The 25,447-nt window shown below is 37.6% G+C and overlaps 1 protein-coding gene across 1 annotated transcript in view; it reads right to left on the reverse strand.

Moving 5' to 3' along the window:
• Positions 1-25,447, reverse strand: part of KIF16B (kinesin family member 16B) — a 142,266-nt gene that overhangs the window by 76,903 nt on the left and 39,916 nt on the right. The window contains exons 13-14 of the mRNA XM_075707073.1: positions 722-841; positions 102-153 (exon numbers count right to left, since the gene is read on the reverse strand). Coding sequence (XP_075563188.1) covers positions 102-153; positions 722-841 — 172 coding nt within the window. The remainder of the gene's footprint in view (positions 1-101; positions 154-721; positions 842-25,447) is intronic.

The raw sequence follows: 25,447 nt of genomic DNA on the forward strand, positions 1-25,447 counted from the left end.
ACTGAAAAAGGGAAAAAAATTATGCTTTGTTCACATATTGGGATGTTAGAAGAAGGAAAAACAAGTGAAGAAAGAATGTAAAAAAATGCCAAATTCCATACCAATATCCTGTTCTGTCACAGCATCTTCTCTGCCAACATATGTTTGGCCCTCCTAATTAAGAGAGAAACCCACATTATTTTCAGTTGAAATCTCCCTTCCTCCCCCACAACGATATAGGTTATCCTTCCACTTTCTCAGAGTAACCTGAACAAAACACTTATTTAAGCATACACAAAATAAAGTCAGGTAGCATTTTTAGAATGCTTTCACAGTCATTATTGTACAATATTATTAGAAAATTCAAATTTCAACTGTTCTGTGTACAACCATCTTTGTAGTTTTAAGGCAATTAATCTAGATTTGGATTTCAAGTCAAGCTTTATGACGAGATGAATGAAAAACCAATATGCATGGGTAGGAATATTAAACACCTATCTTTGGTTAACCAGTTGACCCTCAGGATAAACCTAAACAGTAAATTAACAGATATTTTAATTGAATCAGTTGCAACCTCTTAAGAGCTTTTCTTACGATAGCAGAGAAACATAATGAGATTTTCTTACTATGGTGGAGAAATTTAATGAGCACTATATTTAGATAGCAAATTAATACTACATTTTGTCTACTGAAAAAAATCACAAGGCGTATAAAGGCTATGGAAACACAGATGCGTATTTACCTTCAAGTGGTACAAGATGATACCAGTACTGAGCAAATCATCATCAATACCAATGAGATGAGGCAGTTCAGAATCTAACACAACACCTATCCCTTCTTTCCTTAGAGCCAAGGTTTGTTCCTGTAAAGGACAAAAGTCTATTTATTAGGATATGTAAGAAATACCACTCTTCCTTCTCTTTCTAAACCATGTTTAATGTAACTTATTCTCTGGAATATCACCAAATAAAAGCAGGGTTTTTCTATGGGGTTTTTTGGGTTTTTTTTGTTTTGTTTTGTTTTGTTTTTTACATTTTCAGAGCAACTGTTGTATTTCCACTGGGCATTCCAAGCTTGCTGTTCAGAAAAGCTGTGAAGGTGTTATTTGAAAGAAACCAGACAAACAGCTGAAATATGTCAGATAAGGAAGATCAATCAAGAGCATAACAAAACAATGTTGTCTAAAAGCAAGCTCTGTACCACCTTGCATAACGGTAAGGAGAATTTAAAACTCCTCAGAATTCAGTACAGCTAAGAAATAGAGAACTGAAAACTCTTTGGCAATCCCTTAAATAAATTGAACCTTGCACAATAAAAACCGCAGACATCTGAAAACTCGGTAAGCCTAACCAGTCAAAAATCATCTAACATAAGGGAAGCACTGACAACAGTAAATAACTGTAGGAAATATTTGCAGCATGTAATTTCAATTCTTCAAAATTCCTTTGGGCAACATTGTACAGCCACCTGTAGGATGAAGCATCATTCAGCAGGACTGCAAGTGGGAGACTTCAACCTTGGATAAAATATCACGTGATATAGTACTGATCAGACAGTCTATGTAATAAATAAGAAATTAATTATAGCTTTGAAATAAGTTTTAGCATTTATAAAGTTTATTTTTCAAGTTGAAACAAAATCTTACTGGCTTCTAGCCCTGGAAGATAACAACAACCAAGACTGTGAATGTGTACACGCACCGCCTTTCAAAATGAATGCGTTTTTTCTACGTAACCCTTACGAGCCAAGGAAGACTGAGAACCCAGGAAGGAGAGGTAACGTCAGCAAATATCACTTCTGTGTATTATAAGGCACACATGTTTCTCCTGGTGCCAGTAAACACAGAAAATAGGTTCTCTGACAGCAGGGTGACTACTCCTTTTCCAATTCATCAGCATGCCTCCTCCAGAGCCAACCAAGACACTACACTGTTTGTAAGAAAAAACAGATAGATTGTTTTATGTATTTTCCCAAAGTACAGCAACTTGACAAATCTGAAAGAAGAAAACAGATGCAGTATCTCATTTCCCTGCACAGTACAAAACATCATAAAAATTGATACTGTTTCAAAAATTCTAAGTACAGATACACCTGGGCAAGACGAGATGATGACACAACGTACAAAAGACACTTCAAAACAAAACCGGGAAATCCCGCGCAGGTCACAGATGAATTAAGAAGTTCTCCAGCATTCAGGAAGAAAGAAAAAAGCTGTGATTCATGCTGCCCTGCAGCTCTCTGACATTCAAAATGCACCCAGCTATTCCTTGCTATTATAAAAGTGACACCTCATAAAACAAAAAAATACAGCTTAAATCATTGTTTGAGTGAAAAAGTAATTTCAGTCAAAAATACCTATCACATATTAAATATTTATTGAGTGGCATCTACTGTTATATATAATTTATAATGTTCCCATATGACGAGGCTGAAGACTTAAAACACTGAGGACTGGTAGACGTTTACACAACTGCTGGCACCTTCGGCCCAATGGAACTGATAAAATATTAAGAGGTGAACATTTTTTCCCCCAGCATAACACAGCATTTGTCAGCATCCCTGACTGAGGAAAAAATAGACATCCCAGGAGGCAAAGAAATTATCACTGGGTGAGAAAAATATCTCACAAATAATTAAGAATACAGGAAAAAAAAAAGTTCTTAGTTTTCCAGTCCTTTAATATTTAACACAATTTTATTATATTCAGAAAGAAAGCATGTATAATTGTGATTTAAAATAAGATGTGTTGCTTATTTATTCAGACCTAAAATTAAAGAACACAAATTAATTGAGTTTCTAAACCCTCATTTTGTAAATGACTGCCATTCACACACAGAATGCATCCTGTTGATGGAAGCATTACAATAAATGCAGTGGACAGTAGCTGTGATTAACTATAATTTTTTTTTCTTTAATATTTGCTGCAAATTAGCTTTTATCTTCAGATACAATTTACTAAAAATCCTGCATCTTAATCAGGTATCTGGAGTAACTGCTAAATTCTAATCATTTGGCTTTAAATTTAATTCCAGATTCAGAAGCTTCTGCAAGGAAGGCTCCAAATGCCAAACTGTGCCCTTTTACCCCAAACCAAAAATCACAGAAACCTCATCAACAATAGATCTTTATTAGTCTGTTCTCCCACAGTGAGAGAAAGAGAAGAAAAAGGCCAGAAAGAAATAGCTAAATTGTCCCTCTTTCATCCTCGACGGCATAGGAAGGATGTTTCTAAAGGAGGACAGACCTCTTTTGAAATAAATTGAAGGTCTGTAAGCTATTATAAGGCAGAGAAATTATTAGCTTTGAGCCATTATTTGATTCACTTTCATTTGTGCAACACAATTTGAAGAAGCAGTGAATCCATAAGTCAAATGACAAGAGCAGGAAAGGTCAGTGTCCCTATTAAAAAAGTACTAATTCAGAAAATTTATGAAAACCTCAAGATACAGTTTAAGAAAGCTGACTGTACTGCATGCATCTTAGCTTGAATTATCCTTGAACAGCAAAGCATACACATGCTCCCTTAGTATTTAAGATAGGTTCATAAACTGTGGAAAATAAAGCAAGCCAAGTATTATCCACAAAGGAGCACTCCGGTTAATATAAATGGCTACTGTGTGAGGAGAAAAAACAAAGGGGCAAGGGCGGAAGGAAGGTTTTCTTCTTTAGGAGCCACTAGATCAAATGGGTTTATTTGAAGAGTAGAAATAATTCTGAGTCACTACGTAAGAAAACACTTTCTTGAGTCAAAGTTAAAATAAGAGGATTATATTGTATATTTAAATGATGGTCTCTTTGAATTCAACTCTGACTCAGCAGTCAGAAATATCCTGATATAGTAAATTCATATCTCTCACAGAAGTGTTAGTAAGAGCTATTGTGAAATCTCATCCCTTCTGCTCTGATGTGTTAAGTTTGCTGTATTAAACGATACGGAGGTATCTCCAAGCTCGCAGCTAAGATATGTTCTGGTAGTTTAGGAACAAAATCTTTGGGTAAAGTACTTATTTCAGCCGTAGAGTTAATCTTCATCATATACAACTGCCCATGATAAAGAACACTTCTGAGACACACAGGATTTCTTTAAATGTATTTCTTTAAATGCACACACAAAAATGGAACCACACAAGTTTACTTTCTTAACCAACAGCATATTGAATTAAGTTAAAAAAGAAAACAAGCCAAAAAGACATTTCTAACATTCCTTGACCAATCCACCAGTAGAGTGAAACATAAGCTGCTACTGGCCCAGCACATATTAAAGAGTACACGTAATTAGTACGCTGCCCTCTTAATGAACAGAACCTCTTGGAGGAGTTTAATTTCTGTTACACTTTGCAATGCAGAAACTCAATTCTTTTATTTAAATATTGAACAGTTAGCTGCTGGCACACAGTCCTAAGAATACACTGTGCAGACACTTTCAGTAAAACATAACATTATGCTGGCTAAGTAAATTGTCCAGATGTCTATATTTAAATTATGCAAAAATGCGTAATACCAAATTAAAGAAATTATGGGTAAAAATGTGCAACAGCAAAAGTCTTTGCATTAATATTTAACCAGACTATATTAGAGCAGATTCTTACACTAACAGGTACTTTGGGTGCATTTGATTTCATTGAAAATATGCTATTATATCCTGAGTTCACAAAAATGTCTGAAGATACTCAGTGGCCCGGCACTAACATTAAGCTCTATATAAAATATATAGATGTAAACTGTACACAAGGGAAGTTCTTAATTCTTAATTGGTTTTCCTCCAGTTATGTATTCAGTACACTTTGCATTCTAATCACTGGAAACAAATGCTTCATACCTACAGGAAAAAATATTCCATACTGCTCAGAATTCAAAGGCACCTGAAAATGTTGATTTCCAAACCTAGCAGATACATGGCATTAAAGAGGCTATACAAAGAGAGAGCGCAATAAATATGGATGAAGTAGCCTCAGCTGGTCACTCCGTAATCAAGGTGGGTGGAAAAACCCAGAACTTCACTCACTGAAGTCAGAAATTTATACATTCTCCATCACAGAATGGCAAAAGATAGGTGACTTAAAATTACAGTTCCATCGCAGAGGTTTTGGACAAATCCAGGAAGCTGAGGGTTGTACTACTGAATTACAACAAAAAAGATATGCCTATACCAGGCCAACCCAGTTCATGTATTTGTGCTCTAAGAGGGCTGCACTGCTTGTGTTTCCAGGGCTAACCCTTTCAAAAAAGAGAAAACGAGGTGTAACTGCAGGGTAGGACCATGATGAATGTGTACAAGACCCAGGCAGAAGAATTCCCGAACAAGCCGTGCTCACTTGCTGTTTCTTATACAAGGGAGTAGAAAAGAAAATTATTCAGCAGGAATTCAACACCAAAAAGCAAACCCTTGTTAAACTGAAAGGTACTGCGGACATCAATAATTTACATAGATGCAAGAAATGAACTGGAGAAATGGTGAGAAAAATCAAAGAGGGTACTTCTGCACAAAGGCACGGGGTATCCATCACCTGTGGCTCCATAACTTCAAGAATCGCAGATACAGAAAGCATGGGAAGTTTTCTGGGTAAGGATTGCTATCTGCTTGCCGCAGTTTATATTCCAAAATCAATTACTGTTGAATAAAGCCTACTTCACCTATGAGGGTGTTTAATCTGAGCCAGTATAATTTTTCTTTAACAGCACAAGAGACAAGAATGTTTGAAGTTTGATTTAAAACCAGATTTTCTAGTGTCTTAATGTATATTGTCCGTAAATATACCTTAGAAATTTGTTATCAGTACAAATTCTGAATCTCTTTTGACTCCTGCTAATTTTTTATTTTAAAAAATTCTTATAGCAATGAGTTCTTTAGATACTATGCATAAAAATCAACATAAGAAAACACTTCGCATTCACATTTATTGCTTTTTTGATACAATGAAGTGTTTTTATCCTATCTTCTGAGTAAGATCTTACTTTAAACTCAAATTTGTGATAGGAAAAAAAAAATATATAAAAAATATATATAACTCTCTCTCTCACATAATGATTCATTATGCAGCATTTTATGCTTTTGGTGAGTTACCTTCCAAGAGATCTGTGCGGAGAAGGGGCGAACATGGAAGGAGCGCTTCTACCTGAACAGAAGCACATCCTTTCCTGGCCACCTTCCCCAACTTTTCCATTTGTGAAACCTCCCATAATTCCTGACATTTTTGAGAAAAAAAAAAGAGGAAAAATTCTTTGGGGGCTTATTTTTATTGTCTGTCTTTACCTAGCCCTTTCCTCTTCGTTTCTACAGGGTCAAGCCCAGCAACCCTAGAGACACTGTGTTTTCATTCAGATCATATCCCCTTTAATAACGTGTAGCTTTCTGATTCTTGGCATAAACGAAGTACAGCAATGCTACCAGTGTTATCTACATTCATAGCTTTATATTTTAATAACAACGTGCACTGCATGCCTTATTAAGAGAAAAAATTCACGACCTTTAATTTGCTTCAGATAGTAAAAGCCTGTGTAGATCCACTCATAATCCCGACGACTAAAGAAACTACCCTCCAATTTACCAGCACAAACAATTTTTCACTTAAACTTTGTTAACCTGTAAATCCTTTCTGCATTTAGCTGCAGATTGTCATTGCATTATAAAGCCAAACAAGCTAAATTACAGATCAGCGAGGTTTTATAGAATAAAACCCAGGAATAGTTTAGCTGAATAAATTACTAGAGCTTCCATCAAACAATTGATGTACACAAGCTAAATTATTCTGCAATTTTCCATATTAATATATTGCTTTGACACCATAACTAAATGATCCAATAATCAGGAACTCAGATCAACAAAATATTATCTTATTATTGTATGCATCATCTGTGCATTCCACAGAAGTCTAATTTATCTTTAGTTACAATCCAGATATGTCATTGGGATATGTGACGCTTATTATACCTATATCACCCTCCATACATTTATGCATTTATCTATGTTAATCAAACACTCTTGTCAAATACGAAAGCTTTCAGTGCAAATGAAAATATACTGCTTATTATCACATTTCCCCCCCCTTCTTTTTAAACAGGGGAATTTTTTGCCTACTTGTCTAAGACAGACGATCCTCCAGCATGCAATTCCTTCCTTATGTAAGCTTTAAAAACATTGTTTGCAACTGTATTACATTCCATATGGCACTGGTAAACAATAACCGTTCTTCATGAAAATGCCTCTCTAACTTTGCTCTTGGACTTCAACCTGCACGCCATTCTGCATGACTCATTTAATTGCTAAAGCCTCAAGTCTGATGCAAAACCCGCAAAGCATTTTATTGCGTGTTCTTTGGTGTTTGAGCAAATGCTTGCAAAGCACCAACCTATTACTGAGACAAAAGTCTACATAAGAGCCCTGACAAAAGCCAGTCTTCAACTATGCAACAGGATCACCACCCTTGTACAAAACAGCTGTAGACCATGGTGCAGTTCCATCTGTACACTATTTCTTTTCCCTTCCAAATACAAGCTTTCTAACTGTTGTTTTCCTCTCAAAGCTTATTCTGATTACTTGGGTGGTACAGTCCTAATGTTTGGAGAGGTTTTTAATGGAATAAAAATAGCAGGATTTAAGAGGAATACACTGCAGACGGGCTTCTGTTTCTATTTACAGAAGTTATCTGAATAATTCTAGATTTAATTCTTCTGAAAGAAAAGTGCTACATAAACAGATGGACGACTACTCTGAATTTTCTCTGCCTTGCATGCTAATTATTATGCTTACAAAGAAGACACGGCCAACTACTAAAGTTACACTCACAATATTAAGAGGCAAGCATAGTTGCCAGTAAGCCCTACAAAACACAAGAAAACTTACCTAATCAGGTCTGTAATTTAAGCAAATTTATCTCTGTTTAAAACACCGGCAATGTTTCTCCTACCTGAGGGGAAAGAACTGAAAGTGACCTCCTATGTTACCAAGTGCAGTTCCCAAATACCATAATAAATCATTTTCTAGATTACACTCAGGCTCTCATCTGTTATATAATGTAAATTGTTTTCAAATATTTAGTCTGAACTTACTAATAGGCAGTTCATACTGGTGTATTTTGAATCACTATTGACATTCAGCTGAAATAATTATTTTCCTTCTCTGGCATTTATTCATTAATATAGTTACTGACAACAGACATATCCACTCTCCTTGCTGTGGTTATACGAGGCCAAACTCCAAGCATCTCCTTTCATACGACCGGGCTCACCATACCCTGGGGGTTTGACGCATCCTCTCCTCTCCCCGCACAAGGCCATCTTCCTTGACCCTAATGACTTATGTGCCATGTTCCCAGTGTACATGCAATTTTCCCAGCACCACGTACAATGGCACCCCTATTTTCCACTCACTGCACAAAATATCTATCTGATCCTTCCAAGATTTCATTTGTCTTTCATGTGGGTGTACTATCTCATGACAGTAAAGTCTCACACCATCCTCCTCCCCTTCCATGGTGTATTAAGTTCTTATTAGTCCCAATGCTTTTGCACTGCAAACTATTTACCATCAATCACCCATCTATTATTCTCATCCTTAGAGTCATCCCGTCCTCTGTGAGATGCTCTCGTAGACAAATTATGTCTCCCAGCTTTATATCAGCAAACTTCTCAGTTAACACACCTAAAGAAATCGTTAAACACGATCAAGCCAAAAATGAGCTTCACCACCACCACCTCCCCCCCCCCAAAAAAACCCAAAACCCAACAAACAAAAAACCCCACACTACTACCAACTTCCACCTGCTCCCAGTACCACCAGTTCCATCACATCCTCTGTATAACCACTTTTATTTTACTTAAATTCTAATCTCCACACTACCTAAATAAGGAAACAGTTTTCTATGTGTCCCAGGGTCAAATGCTTTACCGACATGCACAGAGATGAGAGCCAGTCCTACAGCTGTTCTAGCAGGGATCACTGATGGACAGAACCAGATCCAGCACGTACTGAGCAGACAAACCATGACCAGCCAGGTCTAGAAACGATCACAGACTATAGACAACATTATAAATATCAACTAAATAGGAAATGACTATTTAAAAACTAACACATTTACATGGAAGAAGGTAGTTATGATTGTTCCAATTTTTTAAAGACATATGGCACAAATAAATATACCATTTTAAAGAAGTCTTCACAAGAAAAGCATTCCTTAAACTGAAAGTCTCCTCACTAGTCCTGCAAATATAAACCATTCAGGAGGCAATATTGGTCAAGGTTTTGAGTCCCTCCACAATTTACTTCAGCATAATGAACACAGGTCAGAGCAGCAGTTCTGAATTTAACATTCACATTTAGCTTTAAATGTTTAGCTCCGCTAGGCAGTATTTTAGCAGACTATTTTTCTTTCATTTCGTTTTGAGAACAGAGTTTATAATGACTTTTCTGGTAATTGACAAAGGTATAGCACCTTACTTTTTTCCTCAGAAATAATGTGCTAAGTTTTACTAGGTCAGTGACAGCAAATACGAGTTGTCATGTCAAGTTTTTTATGCAAATTAATGGACTATTAAAAGGTCAGAAATGGCAAAAAATATATTCCCTTTGATCTCAAGGCAAACATTTGAGAATGCTACAAAAAGACAGAATAAAGTGCCCTTTAAAAACTATCAGTTTGATTTTGTGTACCCAAAGCATAATATAATTGGTGCTTTAAGCTGGCACAAATGGCATTAGCAACTGGTTGTACGACATGAAGTGACCAGGATTGCTGATACTCTTCTTTTGTAAAGCTGGTAAACTCAGCTGGGGAAACTACATTTTTCTTAGCAACTATACACATCTTCCCTTAATTCAAATTCCAGTGAAATAAACCCAATTTAAAACCAAACTCAAATTCTATCATTAACAGTATACAATATATGTATATGTACATATAAATATAAATGAAAACTGTACACATATACATAGTATACTGCCAATTGACTTGCATTCTCTAAATTGTAGCATTTACAGTGCGACAATTGAAAGCCAGGAGAAGAGACACAGGAAATGCCCACGTCCTTTAATTACATTTAATGAAACTACAGTTTATTTCACAATTTTAACAATGAAATAAAACCAAACAAGTCATTCTAATTTGTAATAGCCCACTGTAGTAATTTAGCTGCTTTAAAGAACAGCATAATGGGATGCCACATGTTTGAACTGTAATTGTAATAAAAGGACCTCAATTTTAATTAGAAATAATAATGAATCACATGTATAGATGCCAAAGAAGATAAAAGCACCGGGGTGGGGGCGGGGGGTAGGTCAAACAAATCAAGAGGAAAAACACACATAAGATGGGGGGAAAGGACAGGATGACAAGAGTATAATCCCCAAAATATACTCACAAGAAACATGTACTGTTTGTATCAAAGGGAGGTGTCGTTCAAAAATTAATTAAATAAAAACAACCTATACTGTGAAATCTATAATCTAGCATCAGTCCCTAACACCAAGGCCAGAAGAAATATCATACCTAATGGAAGAAAAAAAAAAAATAAAACACACCCGCACCCAAAAAACTTAAATCATATTTCGTAGCCAAGATAGACATTCCAAATATTGACCAAAGTGTAAAGTTCCCATCACATTTTTTATAAATCCAGCTAAAATTGAATGGGAAAACAGAAGGGAGGGAAACTCTTGCAATGTATGTAATCTAGACTACTGTATATTATGGCATTCTTGGCAAACTGCAGTTTTGCCAGATTTGAGTATTTTTAAAATTTAGGGCCCACAGACTACGAACAGAACTACTAACGGAAAACAACACTTCCTTTAAAGATACAAACCTGCTGTATATTTCAGGAGAAAATGCAAAGCAATCTACCCAAACCTCCAGAAGCAATCACTGACCTTTGCACTTTGCTGACTGATTTGAACCCTAACTTGGATAGCTGTCATTTTTTTTGCATTCTCAGAAAAACCTCTAGGGGACTATTTTTTTGCCAGCTAATACAAAATAATAAAAAAGAAAGTCACGTTCACCAAAGAAGGTATGACATTTGTTATATTTACATACTGTAAAAAGAATGAGGGAAGTTCTTTTTCTTCAGTGGCAAACCTTTATGTTATTTTTATAACCCTACTGAGATTTGAAAACATTAGTGCACAAATGCTGCGTATCGTGGCAGCCTTGCTTCTCACCTGAATTCTCAGCAACTCCTGACAGGTACTACTGCACCTCCAAGTTACAGATCTAGGGGAAGTAATTCCACTATGTAAATGAACTCAAAATAAAAGATTAATGCACTGATATGGAGTACAATGTGGTACTTTTCAATGACTTATAATGACTGGTAAATAAATATCACCAACCACAACAGATGGAGGGCAAATCCACTCTTTCAGTCCTAAGCCTTTGGGGCAGCCAAGACACTAAGAGTTTCATATTTTCAGAAGTTGAATAAGACCTCATAATGGGTCTAATTTTAACTATTCCAATAAAAAGCAGACTAGGTGTTTGAAATATTCATTTAAATGCTTCATTAACATAAACTGTCAGGAGTACATTAAAAATATCTTTTTAAAATGTTGCCAGCCAGGACTATGTGACATTGAAGTCAGCTTGAATTTAACACGTACAATGTCCTTTCTTCATGAAAACCAGTTGACAGCTTTAAGACCAAAAAGATCACTGGAAAACAAAAGCTTATGACCTCTGAATACTACTTGTTGAGTTCAGGACAAACTTTAATATTGCTTTACCAAAAGCAATCTATGGCATTAAACATTTAAATATGTTATTTTAAAAATAGAGAAAGCTTTTAGATTTCCTATCTAAAGCAGCTTATACTTGGACAAAGCTACAGAGATTTAAACATAAAACCAAATATAAGCAAATTCTCTCCCAGGCATATTTCAATTAAGTGTCTTAATGAGTGCCTTAAATTCAGCTAATCAATTTAGGTCTTAAGAGACTGGCAACTTTAAAGGAAAATGGCCAAAAGACAATTCCTCAGGAAGAAACCCTCTCAGATTTCCCCGGTTTAGGGATACAGTAAGATACAATTTCCCTGGGTTAAACAAATCTTTAACCTTAAAACCCTCCTTTGCCTTCCTGCTATGCTCCCTATATATGACCCTAACTCTGAAACCAACCAAGGTCCATCAGACCACAGCCTCCTTCCTTCCACATCTCAACACTTTGTGTTGGATTTTGCAGCCATCTCTCCATTGACTGAAACCAAAGAAATAAATAATGAGACACCTGTATTGGATTTGCACGGCAAGGTTTTAGTAGCAGGGGGGCTACAGGGGTGGCTTCTGTGAGAAGCTGCTAGAACCTTCCCCTATGTCTGATAAAGCCAATGCCAGCCAGCTCCAAGATGGACCCGCCACTGGCCAAGGCTGAGCCCATCAGCAACAGTGGCAGTGCCTCTGCGATAATGTATTTCGGAACGGGGGGGGCAAGGGACACGGACAACACTCAACCCACCGGGACACAAACTGCAGCTGGAGTGGGAATATGTGAGAGGAACAGCCCTGCAGACACCCAGGTCAGTGCAGAAGGAGGCAGGAGGTGCTCAGGGCACCGGAGCAGATTCCCCTGCAGCAGCCCATGGTGAGGCAGCTGTGCCCCTGCACCCATGGAGGCCCACGGGGGAGCAGATACCCACCTGCACCCAGGGAGGACCCCACGCCGGAACAGGGGGATGTGCCCGAATGAGGGTTTGACCCCGGGGGAAGCCCACGCTGGAGCAGGCTCCTGGCAGGAGCTGTGGCTCCATGGAGAGAGGAGCCCAGGCTGGAGCAGGTTTGCTGGCAGGGCTTGGGACCCCGTGGGGGACCCACGCTGGAGCAGTCTGCTCCTCAAGGGCTGTAGCCCGTAGGAAGGACCCATGTTGAAGAAGTTTGTGGAGGACTGTCTCCTGCAGGAGGGACCCCATGCTGGCGCAGGGGAAGAGTGTGGGGATCCTCGCCCAAGGAGGAAGAAGCGGCAGAGATGATGCGATGAACTGACCCCAACCCCTACTCCCCATCCCCCTGTGCTGCCTGGGGGGAGGAGGTAGAGAAAATCAGGAGTGAAAGAGAAAATCAGGAGTGAAGTTGAGCCTGGGAAGAAGGGATGGGTGGGGGGAAGTTGTCTTTAAGAGTTAGTTTTATTTCTCATTATCCTACTCTGTTTTGATTGGCAATAAATTAAACTGATTTTCCCCAAGTTGAGTGTTTTGCCCGCGACAGTAATTGCTGAGTGATCTCCCTGTCCTTATCTCGAGCCACAAGCTTTTTTGTTGTATTTTCTCTCCCCTGTCCAGTTGAGAAGGGGAGTGATAGAGCGGCTTTGGTGGGCACCTGGTGTCCAGCCAGGGTCAACCCACCACAAGACCACAATGTGATCATGTAATTAAAGACTCTGTAAATAGAGGTAAATGGCAGAGGGATTACTGTAATTCAGCTGGGCATTTTAAAACATCTACATTTCAGCTGCCCAAAAGTGTGAATTCATATCTGCCGCATTATCAGTTGCATTTCTCAATGGAAAAAGCTTTCCTTGCAAAGATTAAGTAAGTCGGTATATGTAACCAAAAAGACAAATGGACCTGTGCTTTCCTATAGGGCCCAATTAATAACTCGAATGAACGCCAGAAAACCAAAACTATATGCTCCTCTTCTTTAACACAGATAAATCTTTGTTATGTGATAGTCAGTCTGCCTAAGTATAACATTTATTGTTTTCCCCAAAATTTGGAGTGCCTCTGCAGCATGTAATCAGTAAATAAATGAATATTGCAAAGCAACTGCCACATCAATATTCCTAATTCTGGTTTTCTCGGAGTTCCCATTAAAAAGCTGTCACCACAGAAGCTGCAGAAGCACATATGACGGGTGGATCCCGCTGGGGGGGTAAAAAAAGGCGAACGAAAAAACCCACCACACAACAACTAAGGATATGTCATTCCTTCATGCAAAACATAATCCACAATTAGGTATCCTGATTCTTTTTTTTTTTTTTTTTTAAAAAGCTTCTGGACAGCTTATCTTGCTCCTTAGAGCAATCAAGCTTCCCATAATGACTAAGGTATGGGATTCTGAATCATTTCCCTTGACCAGAAATTCTTCTTCAAAACAAACATCCCCACACTCAACTGAAGGGGAAAAAAAAAAAAAAAAAAAAAAAAAAAAGAGGAGAGACCAGTCATTGCTTTTTCTCCACAATTCAAAATATGGTATTTTCTTGAGTCTTGTCAGCACCCTTCTTGGCCTACCATCACCTTGTCAAACCTTCGTGCTGGCCATGCCACTATCCAATTGAAATTAGAGGTATGATACTGTAGCCTGAGCTCAGGAATGGAAATGAAGGAGGATTTTAGTAAGCTTTTAAGGGGAGGTAATAAGCCCATTTTGCTCCCTACAACATCAGACTGCTTCTTCATGTAAATTAAGGACTGAGTACCTTTGGACTGCTGAAAAATATAAGCTGTTAAACCACTGTTCTTTATGAAGAGTTTTGAAACGTAACCCATCTCCACATTTGTTTCTTTATGCTGTGTGAACACAGCTGCAAAATGAGAACTCGAGGGGAAATGAAAAACAGTTGGAAACAAAAAATAAACTTCCAGCTTTTGACAATCAAAGATTTGGAGAAGTGCTCATGCAGGAAGATACTTTTTAACAGAGATTTGACATACAGAAAATCCAAGAATTGAATGAAACATTCAGAACAAATCCTTAAGCAACAGTTTGTCCAGATGCTGCAAACCAGACTTTTAAAGAAATTATGTGTAAATATTTAACAAAAAGCTCTACAGAAGTTGACATTTTACAGACAGGTAAGTCTTTAACTGGTCTGTTGTGGACTAGTTGGTCTTAATTATGTCTTCTGGATTTACCTAAGGGTAAAAACTCTAGATGTAGAAATGGTGATATTCATGGATGAGCTATTACTAGGTCAGAAGCTGTCTGAAATCACAAATCTTTTGCTGAAAAAGTTCCTGCAAAACAATGAGACTTCTTTCACACAGAAAGAAGTTGTGCTGGGGAAAAGAAAAAATTAACTACCCCCATAGCATTCTATCTAAACCCTGTGTTTTTAAGTTATTCACACAGCCAAATCTAACTGAAAACAAATGGGAATTAGGCCCATTAACTACTTTCAAGCACTACCTGATGTTTCAGTACCTAAAATACGGATAACCTGAAACACTAGCACATTGCCCTCCAACAAATAAAACTGAACCTGCACTCTCTTTAACAAGACTCAATTGGATAAGTCAATCACTGCTGACAAGATTTTTGATTTCCTTCTGGGAAGACTGGAGTGGAAGGAGAAGGATATTAAGTTATATTAGATTGTCAGGGCTGAGTATTCTCTATACTATATGTCTCAATAACATCCTCATACTCGGAGGGCAAAATATATAAAAGTGTACCAGAAAAAAAGTATTCTGCATAATAAAGCAATCTTGCTATGGACCAACTGGAAAAACCTACAACAGTGTCAGAAAAATGATTTGGAAACAACACAGATATGTTCACAGAGCTTTTCGTGTTTGCACTGATGGGGTGAACTATGCAGACTACATGCTGAAGAGATGGAACAGACCCACTCCTTACTTTTGAATGCTGCATTGCCTCCTAGAAGACAGGCAGACATTTCATCAACAGCTTTCCAGACAACTAGCATATACATAATCATCGTGCCAATATTAGGAAATATTGGAAATGTACGCCAGGAAACAGTAGAAGTGCCAGCATTAGAAAAGTTATTGATACAATGGTTTAGAATGTAAAAAGATTTCTCAGAGCATAATATTACTCAAAGAACTAAAAGAGGAACAAGAAACTTCCACTGCAAAGCACAAGGAAACATTTACTGGATGAATGGGAGGAACAAGAGGTAGGATAGGAGAAAAAAAAAGATTTCAAAACATTGTGCAATCTGGTTTGGCTTTACTAGTAATAATTCCTTAAAAGATGAAGGGAGAAGCAGAGCTGAGGTTTTAGCTTGTTATGTTTTGGATGGAAACTGGTTACATGGACACCCTTCTTGCTCTGCAGGCTGGCTGCCTTACAAAATACTTATCACAAAGAGATCAGCCAAGACAAAACACTGAGCATCAGCTGAAAGAAATTCGATTGTGTCTAATTGTGATTGACAAGACAATTCCAGGGTAAAAAAAAAAATCTGTTCCAAGAAAACAACTTTGAAATATTTGAGATTCTCATTAAAGTGAAAGCCTACACGTTAAATAGGAAAAGCTCTTTTGTTCCGTATCGTATCAGTGAAGCTGTTCCTCTTCCTTAGTGGGTGTCTGTTAAACAAGCTTTTTTTGTATTCTATAAAGCTGCATATACAATATCAAATTTCTGTCCTATGTTTTACTGTGTTCAGCTTGACACAGATATAGTTTCTGGAATAACAAAATAAATTTTGAATCACCTGCCACAAAAGTAGTAGGTGCTATTTGGGAGGCAAGGGGAAGAGAGGAGGAAACATGGAACACACCATCAGTGAGGAAGTGTATGCTTTATAATCTGTGGACATGCCAAAGCTACATTTTGTACTATCCCAGGACTTCAATAAAATGCTTTTGAAAATTAAAAATATGTTCTTCCTTTATAAGCAATAAATTAATTATTTATATCATCGTCAATTATGAAAGGGGATATTAATTCCCTCATATGCACACATATGTTAGATAAGGCACAAATTTCTACTATGTCTTCCCCTTCTAGTCAATGGGACAAAGAAATAACACCATCCCGCTGGCTGCCAGAGTCGGTTTCAGTACAATTAAAATGAAAAGTTTAGTACAATTAAGACACTTTAGTCTTCCAAGAGGAAGAAACTTCTACTATCCAAAGCCACAAAGAAAGCCACAACTGAGAAGCAGCTTCCTAATCAGATTCTTCCCGGTCTCCTAGAGCATTAGATCACACCACCCTCATCAATCAAGAAAAGCCCTTGAAGTGTCTGCAACAACCAAGATCAGAAAACTAGTTTTGTTGTGAAAGGCTTACTGTGAAAGTGCAGGTGCTCCAGCAGCAGCCCACACAGGCATCAATAGCTCGCCGAAATGAACGTCAATTAAAAAGGCAGATGCAGAATGCAGAACTGCTTAAATGAGCAACTGCTAAGACAGTGAAGCTAAACTGATGGAAAATTAATGATGCTACTCCTTTAAAGAATAAGGGAATTACAGGAACAGTTCTTAGTCTCATAAGGTCAGCTTAGCTTTTCTATTTTTGTTTCTCTTTCCCCCTCAAAACCAATTGCCACATGCTTACCGCAGACATGCAGCTGTCTATTAATACACAGAAACCCTATTATTGTAGCAGCACCCCAAAGCACCACTATACTTAATGTGCTGCAAGGATTTCCATTAGAAGCCTTGGTAGGTTCAAAGTAATTTTTCAGGAAATTTGGCCTTCATTCCTGGAATTACAATGACAAACTTAAAAAGTTGCAGTGCCTGCTCCTTGACTTCAGACCTTGTACAGACAGAACTACTACTGACATCTGAGAAAGATTCCCTGAATAGAATTGCAGGATTTGGCTAATTGTAAGTAGAGGCACCTGTTTGGCTGCTCAAGCTTCCTGGACACTAGCTGTAAAATCCTGTTTTCCAGTGGCTTATAAAACTTAAACCATCAAAGCTGCCATTTTCCATGCTGGAGCATCTGCTGCAGGCTCGTTTCTGCCCCCACCGGCTTGGGTTTAAGGGAAAACTATTCTTCTATTTTAAAAAATGAGGCACACAGAGCATTTTGCTACGACTCAAGTGGGGCAGGCTTCACCTCTTCACAGCTTCCTATGTGTGACCACACTAAGCATACATTAGTCTCAAAGGAAAAATAAGTCTACATATTTCAGCGTTGACATTTGGGGCAGAGAACAAGACTTCTGTTGTCATTAGTGATCCTTCCTAGCAGGAGGTACTACACCTTCCAGCTAAGAGACAGCAATTCTGCTCTCTGTATTCTTCATGCTGGTATTTAAAAGGGGGAAAGGGCTTGGCTGGAAGAGAAAGAAATAGGCTATCTTAATTCATCCTCTTCTCCCATATGCATTACAATACAGTCTTTAATTACATGATCATATATTTTCTACAGGACCTGTGAATAATTCATTCCATAGACCGTACTCTGGGAATGAATCAAGAGAATGCAGTGAACTAGACTATTATCTACAGGACTCCTACCTCATTTGTTGCTAAAGCTGGATGATGAATGAGTCATGGAATTGTAGAGGGGAAAAAACCTAGTTTCATAGCTAATACATTTATTAATTTTAAAAGCTATTGTGGTTTTTGTGTGTTTCTTTGGGGATGGAAGAATTAAGAAGTGTTTCACTTATCTGGAGTTCCGTTTTGTTTATTATTTACCTAGAAAGTCACCCCTACTTCCGCAGAGATGATTCTAAAGTAATAGATTACTTTAAATCTATTAGTCCCTTCCTCAGGGCCAAAATGTAACCCTCGCTATTGAAAGAAATTGAAGAAAGGGGTAGGACTATGCATACTAGTAAGCAATAACTACCAAGGAGAAAAAAAAACCCAGACTTCAGGACTAGCAACGCAACAGCAAAGTCTTTTGCAGAGAAAGATGCACAGGCTTGGTTGCCATCACTTTCTTGTCCCTCACAGCCCAGCTGCTAAGGTATAGAGTGAATGAACCTGAAGAGACACATGGCAGTCAGAAACTGGACATGCCCCATCCTTTGTTCAGGAATACAGCCCAATTGCAACAGCGGCAGATTTGTGCTGCCATCTGTGTTTGAGACATCTCTTAGTGGATTTCATTAAAAATATCATCTCTGTAGTTGGGAAGAACAAAGAACAAGCACATCACTCCAGCAGCAGTCTTACTTCTGTAAGACTTACTTACTTACGCAGTAAGACTGTATGAATCAAGGCTATGCTCAGTTGCCAACTAAGACATTAAGTCAGGTACACAACAGTAGCACGTACTCAAAGCTATCGGAGAATCATGCGGTAATAAACTCCTAAATATACTGCTAAAAGCACCAGCAGAATAAAATGGTTCTAGTATTTCACATCCAACACACATTGCCATTAGAAACAGTTCCTTTGTGAGGGACTCAAGATAAATTTATGTTTTTCTTCTAAAATGTTGACATTGGAATGCTTCTTTACCCTCCCACAACCAAGTCCAACAAGGAATTTACGTTCTGTCTTTTCTCCTTCTCACTACTACTCTGCTGATCCTTTAGAAGAAACAGCTTTCAGGGTATATTTCTTCTTCTTTTTTCTACAGGCTAAATCAGGAGCTTCCACTGCTTTCAATTTAGCTCCCCTTCCTGCCACAAGAAAATTAATAGAAAAGCAGACCAAACGCCCAGGAGGAATTGTTGAACAAGTGGCATCTGAGCTGTAGAAAGGATTTCAAAAGCAACTCACTCTGTCTGACTCCCTCTCATTTGAAAACCGCCTACAAGCCCTAGGGATGGATTAAAGTTAAGCATGGCCTGGATAATCTACAAATGCAGGGCCCCAGTTGTAAGGAGGATGGCAGCGAAATACTTGGGAGTATGGTTATTCCTAGAAACCGGAGGGCCTCTTTTGGAATGCACAGCCTGGATCAACCAAACTATTCAACCCTGCCTTAATCCATGGCTGCTGAGCTCAGAAACAGCAGCCCCCGACTGTGCTTCTCTGATGGTCCAGGTGGTTTCAAGTGGGAAAAACGGTTTAAAACTGAGGTAAAAAACAAATCAGTAGCATTAGGCACCTCTTGATTGCAACCTTCTAGCAGAAACTGAAAGTTAAAAGTGGTCAGACCACCGCAGAGGCACTGCAAGCAGCTAAAGAGGCTGCAATAGAAAAAGGAGGTTTCTTAATAAGATGAACACAGGTGGCAGCAACAGACTTGAAATCAGACAACTATTTCTTTTGAAATCTACTTTTGACTGCTGCACTCAATGTTCCCCAGGTGGCTGGGACCCTTTCAATGGTGTTTCTATTAGGAAAAGAGCTACAGTAGATCAGTAGCACCAGTTCCCAATTTAGTATTTTTTCTTCCACTGACAACAGCAAACCAATGCTGAGAGTGGACAAAGCACTGGGAAAAAAAAAAAAAAAAATCACTGGTGAGTGAAGAGCAATGAGAGCTGCTCTCCTGAAGAAAAAGTAATATGTATCTCAGGAGAATCATATAACCCCTTAAAAAGTTTCTGTTTGTTTGCTTTTACAGAAAATCCTCTCTACTGTATTTTCTTTCTTCTCAGTCTGCATTGACCTAGGCATACTTACCAGACTGAAGCAAGGGGGACGGATCAGTAATAATCATCATTTAATAATGGCATCTGTTCAGTAATATAGTATGAAAAAACAATGTCTATTTAAGGTAAAACAAATCATGTTTGGATGATCTCTGTCCAAACTCAAATTCCAAAGAAGAAATCTGTGTGCTGGCCAATAGCATAAAGATCCTGTGATGCAAATACATTCATTTTATCTTAATGACCAAAATTAAAAAAAAAAGGGGGGGGGGAGGGGGAGGGGGGAGGAGGGAAATATAATGTTATGTTTTCATGTCCCAATGTCCCAACTTCTGAAACAACCCCCAAACAATAAAAGGTCCACCTGTAGAGGCTTTGGAGGAGGGAACCTATGTGACATTTAGTAATGACAATTTATTCCAACTTTAAATCTCACAACCAGAATAGATGATTTTTATAGACTACAAGCACTGCCAGTAACTGCTACACTTGGGAAATAAATAAATAATGCACAAGGCCAGGTATAAGAAAACAAACCCTAATAAAACCGAGAGCTAAACTAGATATTACTTGCCATCACTCAGGAGGCAGGGAGCTGTAGGTAGAGTACTGTACAATGATTGGGAAGAGTAAACATTCCCTTGTTGCCAGACAACTTGCTCAAAAAAAAAGATGGAAAAAACCCAAATTATGAAATTTTAATGTACTGAAATTCAATTATAAAACTACAGAAGTGATTAATGAAGAGAAAAATGTTAAAAGAAATGGTTATAAATAGAAGCTGCATATCATTTCCACTGGCTTTTCAACTGCAGGGTCCATTAAAAGAGAAAGCAAATAGCAGAACTGCCCTGGTGAAAGATCTGTATGTCCAAAAGCCTGTACGCCCTGTATGCTTTCTCAATGATATTACCTGGTCAAATAAAAGATACCACCTCTCCCAGAAACTGTTCTTTTATATACCTAAAATAGCAGGGCTATAACAAAGTTAAGAAAATAAGTAAGTTTTAAAGGCTTTAGCTAAAGTAATTTGTCAAACATTCTAGATATATAGTAATTTGAAAAAGAGAGTTGAAAAATGCACTGACAAATAATTGCAATAATTTTGAATGTACATAATCACTTTGCAGTGCATCCCACCTGTCAATTGTTGTTCACAAGCACCTCTGTCAAAACAGTTACTCAGGTTCTTTGGGACTTGCTCTTAAACCAATGTTTTGGTGTTCTCATAATCTTATTTTAGTAGATCCGAACAGCAATGGAAGTCAAGATATTGCAAATCATTTTGCCTTAAAATATCTGAATTAAATCTGAATTAAGCATGCAGAAAACCCTGATTTTTGTATCTGCAGTGACATCTAGTGCAAGACCACATTTAAACAGGCTTCTAGAGAAAGAGAAGCTATTATCATTTCTTGTGCGATTTCTGACTGAGATCGACAAGAATAATTAACATCACTTTTAAAACTTTCTTAGTATGTTGTCTTCTGCACAACACCCACAAGCCAGCTGAAGGGAATCCTATTAAGCATAATATGTTAATAAGAGACTATTTAATTCAAATCTGCATTTTTCCTTTCCATACAAATTCAGTTTGATAAATGTACATATATTACATAATCGTTGGAGGGCAGATGATTGTCGAGAAAGCAAACATCCCTAGGAACAGAGTTGTTATTCTATTTATTCTATCAACTTTTCTAAAAGAAAACAAATTTAGCAGTAACATCTGACTTAAATTCTTTCTGCCAGCTCCATAGATATGCTATCCTATTTTAATTTCGCAGTGATTTTTAAACCTCTTCCTTAAAAATTCAAGCAGAAGACATAGCTTGTAGAAAGGAAACAAAAACTGGAAGCATGCGATGAGTGTTGTCTAATACAGATGACAAATAGAATAAGTTATAAAATAACAAAATTTGTACAAATGAAAGTACAGATTTAAGTCTTCCGTTAAAAGTACAGTTATGCTTCAAACACAGCCAACAGACATTCTAACCAAAATGCAACACCAACATGTCTAACTAGCAACAATTTTACAAAAATGATTCACTTACTGAGATATGAAAAATCCTTAGAAACAAGTGTTATTCCTGCCAAACATACAAATAAACACATATGCCGAAGCTGAAAATGAACAATTTAAATACAGCATCATGCATACATCATTTTGTATATAAATGCACACCATTCCTGTAACTCTCTTTTTGTCATTCAACCTGTAAATACAACCATTTTAGGACCTGTGTTTGAAAGGCATGTGTCCAGAAGTCTCAAAAAAGTCACAGGTACTTTTTAAAGGCAGGATTAAAGCCTACATTGGCGTCTTTTGTAAAAACTTTGTAATACGCAACTTTCCAATACCCAACTTACCTAATGGTAAAATGATTTAAGTGATACAAATAATTACAAATATCAGGCTGTAGTTTTTTGTCCATCACATAATTTTATATGTATATATATCTCTAAAGCAAAAAAAAACCCCAGCTATTCCTTAGTGATCTAGGACAACTACATTATGCATTAGGTTCCTAATGTTCTTGTAATCTTACTATGGAATAGGCACATAACCCACAAGATTTTATTGGTTGCTGAAGGCATTGAATGGGGAAGTGTCACAACCACAGGTTTTTGGACAAGAAGCACACACCATGACTAATGAGCTATCATCATTACTAGTGATGCGATAAGTAGTTTTAGAAAGTTCTACAGTTTGTTCTTCAGGAACCCAAGAGCTTGCACAACTTCTCTGTTCTACAGCCATCAAAAAGTGGATTTAGTAGACACAAGAATTTTATGTGAAAGTAGCAGGTGCTAACGGAGAGCACTTTTCACTGGAGGACTGAGCATGTTAAAACAAAGACATGAAAGAATGAAGAAACAAAATGTTCTTAGAAGGGCAAAGTACTGGGGTAGAACACAAAACAAGCGAGAAGAAAAGGAGCAAAGCCAGTCAAAGTTAATAGGAAGTAACAAAAAAGGCATAAAACAGGAAAATGGTGATGTATGTCCAGCCTTACAGGCAGAAGAACTGAGATAGAGGCGTATAAATACCATTCAGCAACTATGGTTTAAAAATTGTCTGGAAATGCAAATAAATGTAGACTAATGCAGCATTTATATAGAAGACAACAAACTGCTCTTGACAGGGTTCACTACAATATACAAGCCAGCATGGAAAGGAAATGATTAAAATAAAAATCTATTAGCTTCTGCCACCCTAATCAGCACCTCATAAATAGCAACACAATTACTTTGAGTTTTGGTATCCTAGTGTCTTTGCTGGGTATAGCCAAGACTCACAAAGAAAGGAAATTCTTCTGTTTAGATGAGTTTGTCTACCAAAATAATTGTTTGGTATAATTCTGTATTTATTCATAATGGCAAATTAAGAGTATTTCATCTGCCCCCGAAAAAAGGCATGATATTTAAAAAAAAAAAAAAAAAAGGTACAGGTTAATGATTGAAGATAGACATACTAGCAACAGTTTTCTTCCCCAGGTACGAAAAACCACTGTTAAGCCATAAAAACATGCTATTAACCGGTACTCAACCAAAGGGCACCAAAAAGAAAATGATCAAATCAACAGTGTTCAATAACATATTTACACAACATGTAGTAAAGTACTGCAGCAGAATTAGTATTATTGATGAAAGTGAGACTGTGTCACTAAATCCAACAGGACAAAGCCAGCTGAGGCAGCTACTAGTTCAACTATTGATCATGAGAATTAGATACACACACACAAAAAAGACCCTGTCCTTTAATAGACTCTATGAAGAGATCTCTCTGCATCCTTTGACATCAGTTGAGCTCTGCCACACAAAGCTAATGACATGATTAGAATCAAACAACAGGATAACGAAATGAAAGATAACTCTAAATCTACTTAAAACAAAAGAAAAAAATAAAAGCATCTAAATACCTTAATGTAGGTACAAATGACATACATCAAAGGCAGCAAAAGCTAAAAGTCAAACCAATTTCTACACAAACATAAAAGGGGAGAAGAAATTTAAAAGACAGTTGAGAAGAAAAAAAACAGCAGAGAATTATATAAAGGAGTACACATTTTAAAAAGACTAATATAAAAGCTGCTAAAGGTTAGAGAAAGAAATTGGAACATGCACAAAAGATGACAAAAATAAGATGCCAGTAAAAGAAAGAGATCTCTAGGAGAATGACAACACATGCAGTCAAATATAGCAGCCACATCAAAAGAAGTTTTGTACCAATTAAAGCCTCAAAGAAAGAGAAAAATCAAAAGTTGGATAGGTTACCCTAACATCTTAGAAAGCATCCAAAGAAATTACAGACCCCAAGATTGATCTTTAAACTAAGGAAAAGAGCAAACAGTTTTTCTTCCCTCCTCCTCCTCTTTTTGGGGATGTGTACTGAAGAACATTAACAGAAGGCGGGGGGGGGGGGGGGGGAAACAACAAACCATAGAAAGATTCAATGAGAGTGAGATGAAAGCAAAATCCTAGAGTTAAATAAGTGCTGAGGTTGCAAGACACCTGAAGATAGAGAAGCAATGTAAAGCAGTCCTGTTTTGTAAAGTGCAATTCTTCTGACAGCTGCTGACATTTGAGGAAATAACCCAAAGCCTGTGGGCTTCAAATCAAATACTATTGCTTTGGTTTTCAATGCAGTATTTTACCCAATGCTGAAGCATCATTCCACATATTTAAGTTTATTAAGCATTAAAATATCCTCCCTGCAATTAAAAAGAAGGACAAGGGACAGATTGTAACACTAGGTTAGTAAGGTTAGAGTGTCATGTTCTATTATAGTGAGGAGGTCAAGGATGAAAACAAACATCGTCATTGGAAACGCTTGTCACTTCAGACAGATTAACAACGCCAAGAAGCTGCCATGCTACGCAGTAAAGAATACTTCATACGGAGTCAGCACAAATTTAAAACCCTGATGTATGCAGTGTCCTAATCTTTGCATAAGAAAAATGAGAGGATTTGGGCTTTAGGTGCGAGTTGACAGTAATTCAGACTCCAGAGGAACGCAGACAAGTCGCCCTGCAAAAGGGCTTCTTCCAAACGCATGAAAGAAAGCAAGCGTACTATCAATACTACCATTACCAGTCCAAGACACGTCCAGTCTGACAACAGCATATATGAAGGACTATACAAGATGTTCACAGCTGATAATGGCATCCAGCCATACAGACTCTGCACCAAACCCAGAACTGACAACATTTACAGGTAGGATAGTTCAACATACTCCATCTAAAGATGCACTGTGATGGAAAACCATAACT

The sequence above is a fragment of the Pelecanus crispus genome, chromosome 3 (genome assembly GCF_030463565.1).
Source record: "Pelecanus crispus isolate bPelCri1 chromosome 3, bPelCri1.pri, whole genome shotgun sequence".
NCBI classification, from domain to species: Eukaryota; Metazoa; Chordata; class Aves; order Pelecaniformes; family Pelecanidae; genus Pelecanus; species Pelecanus crispus.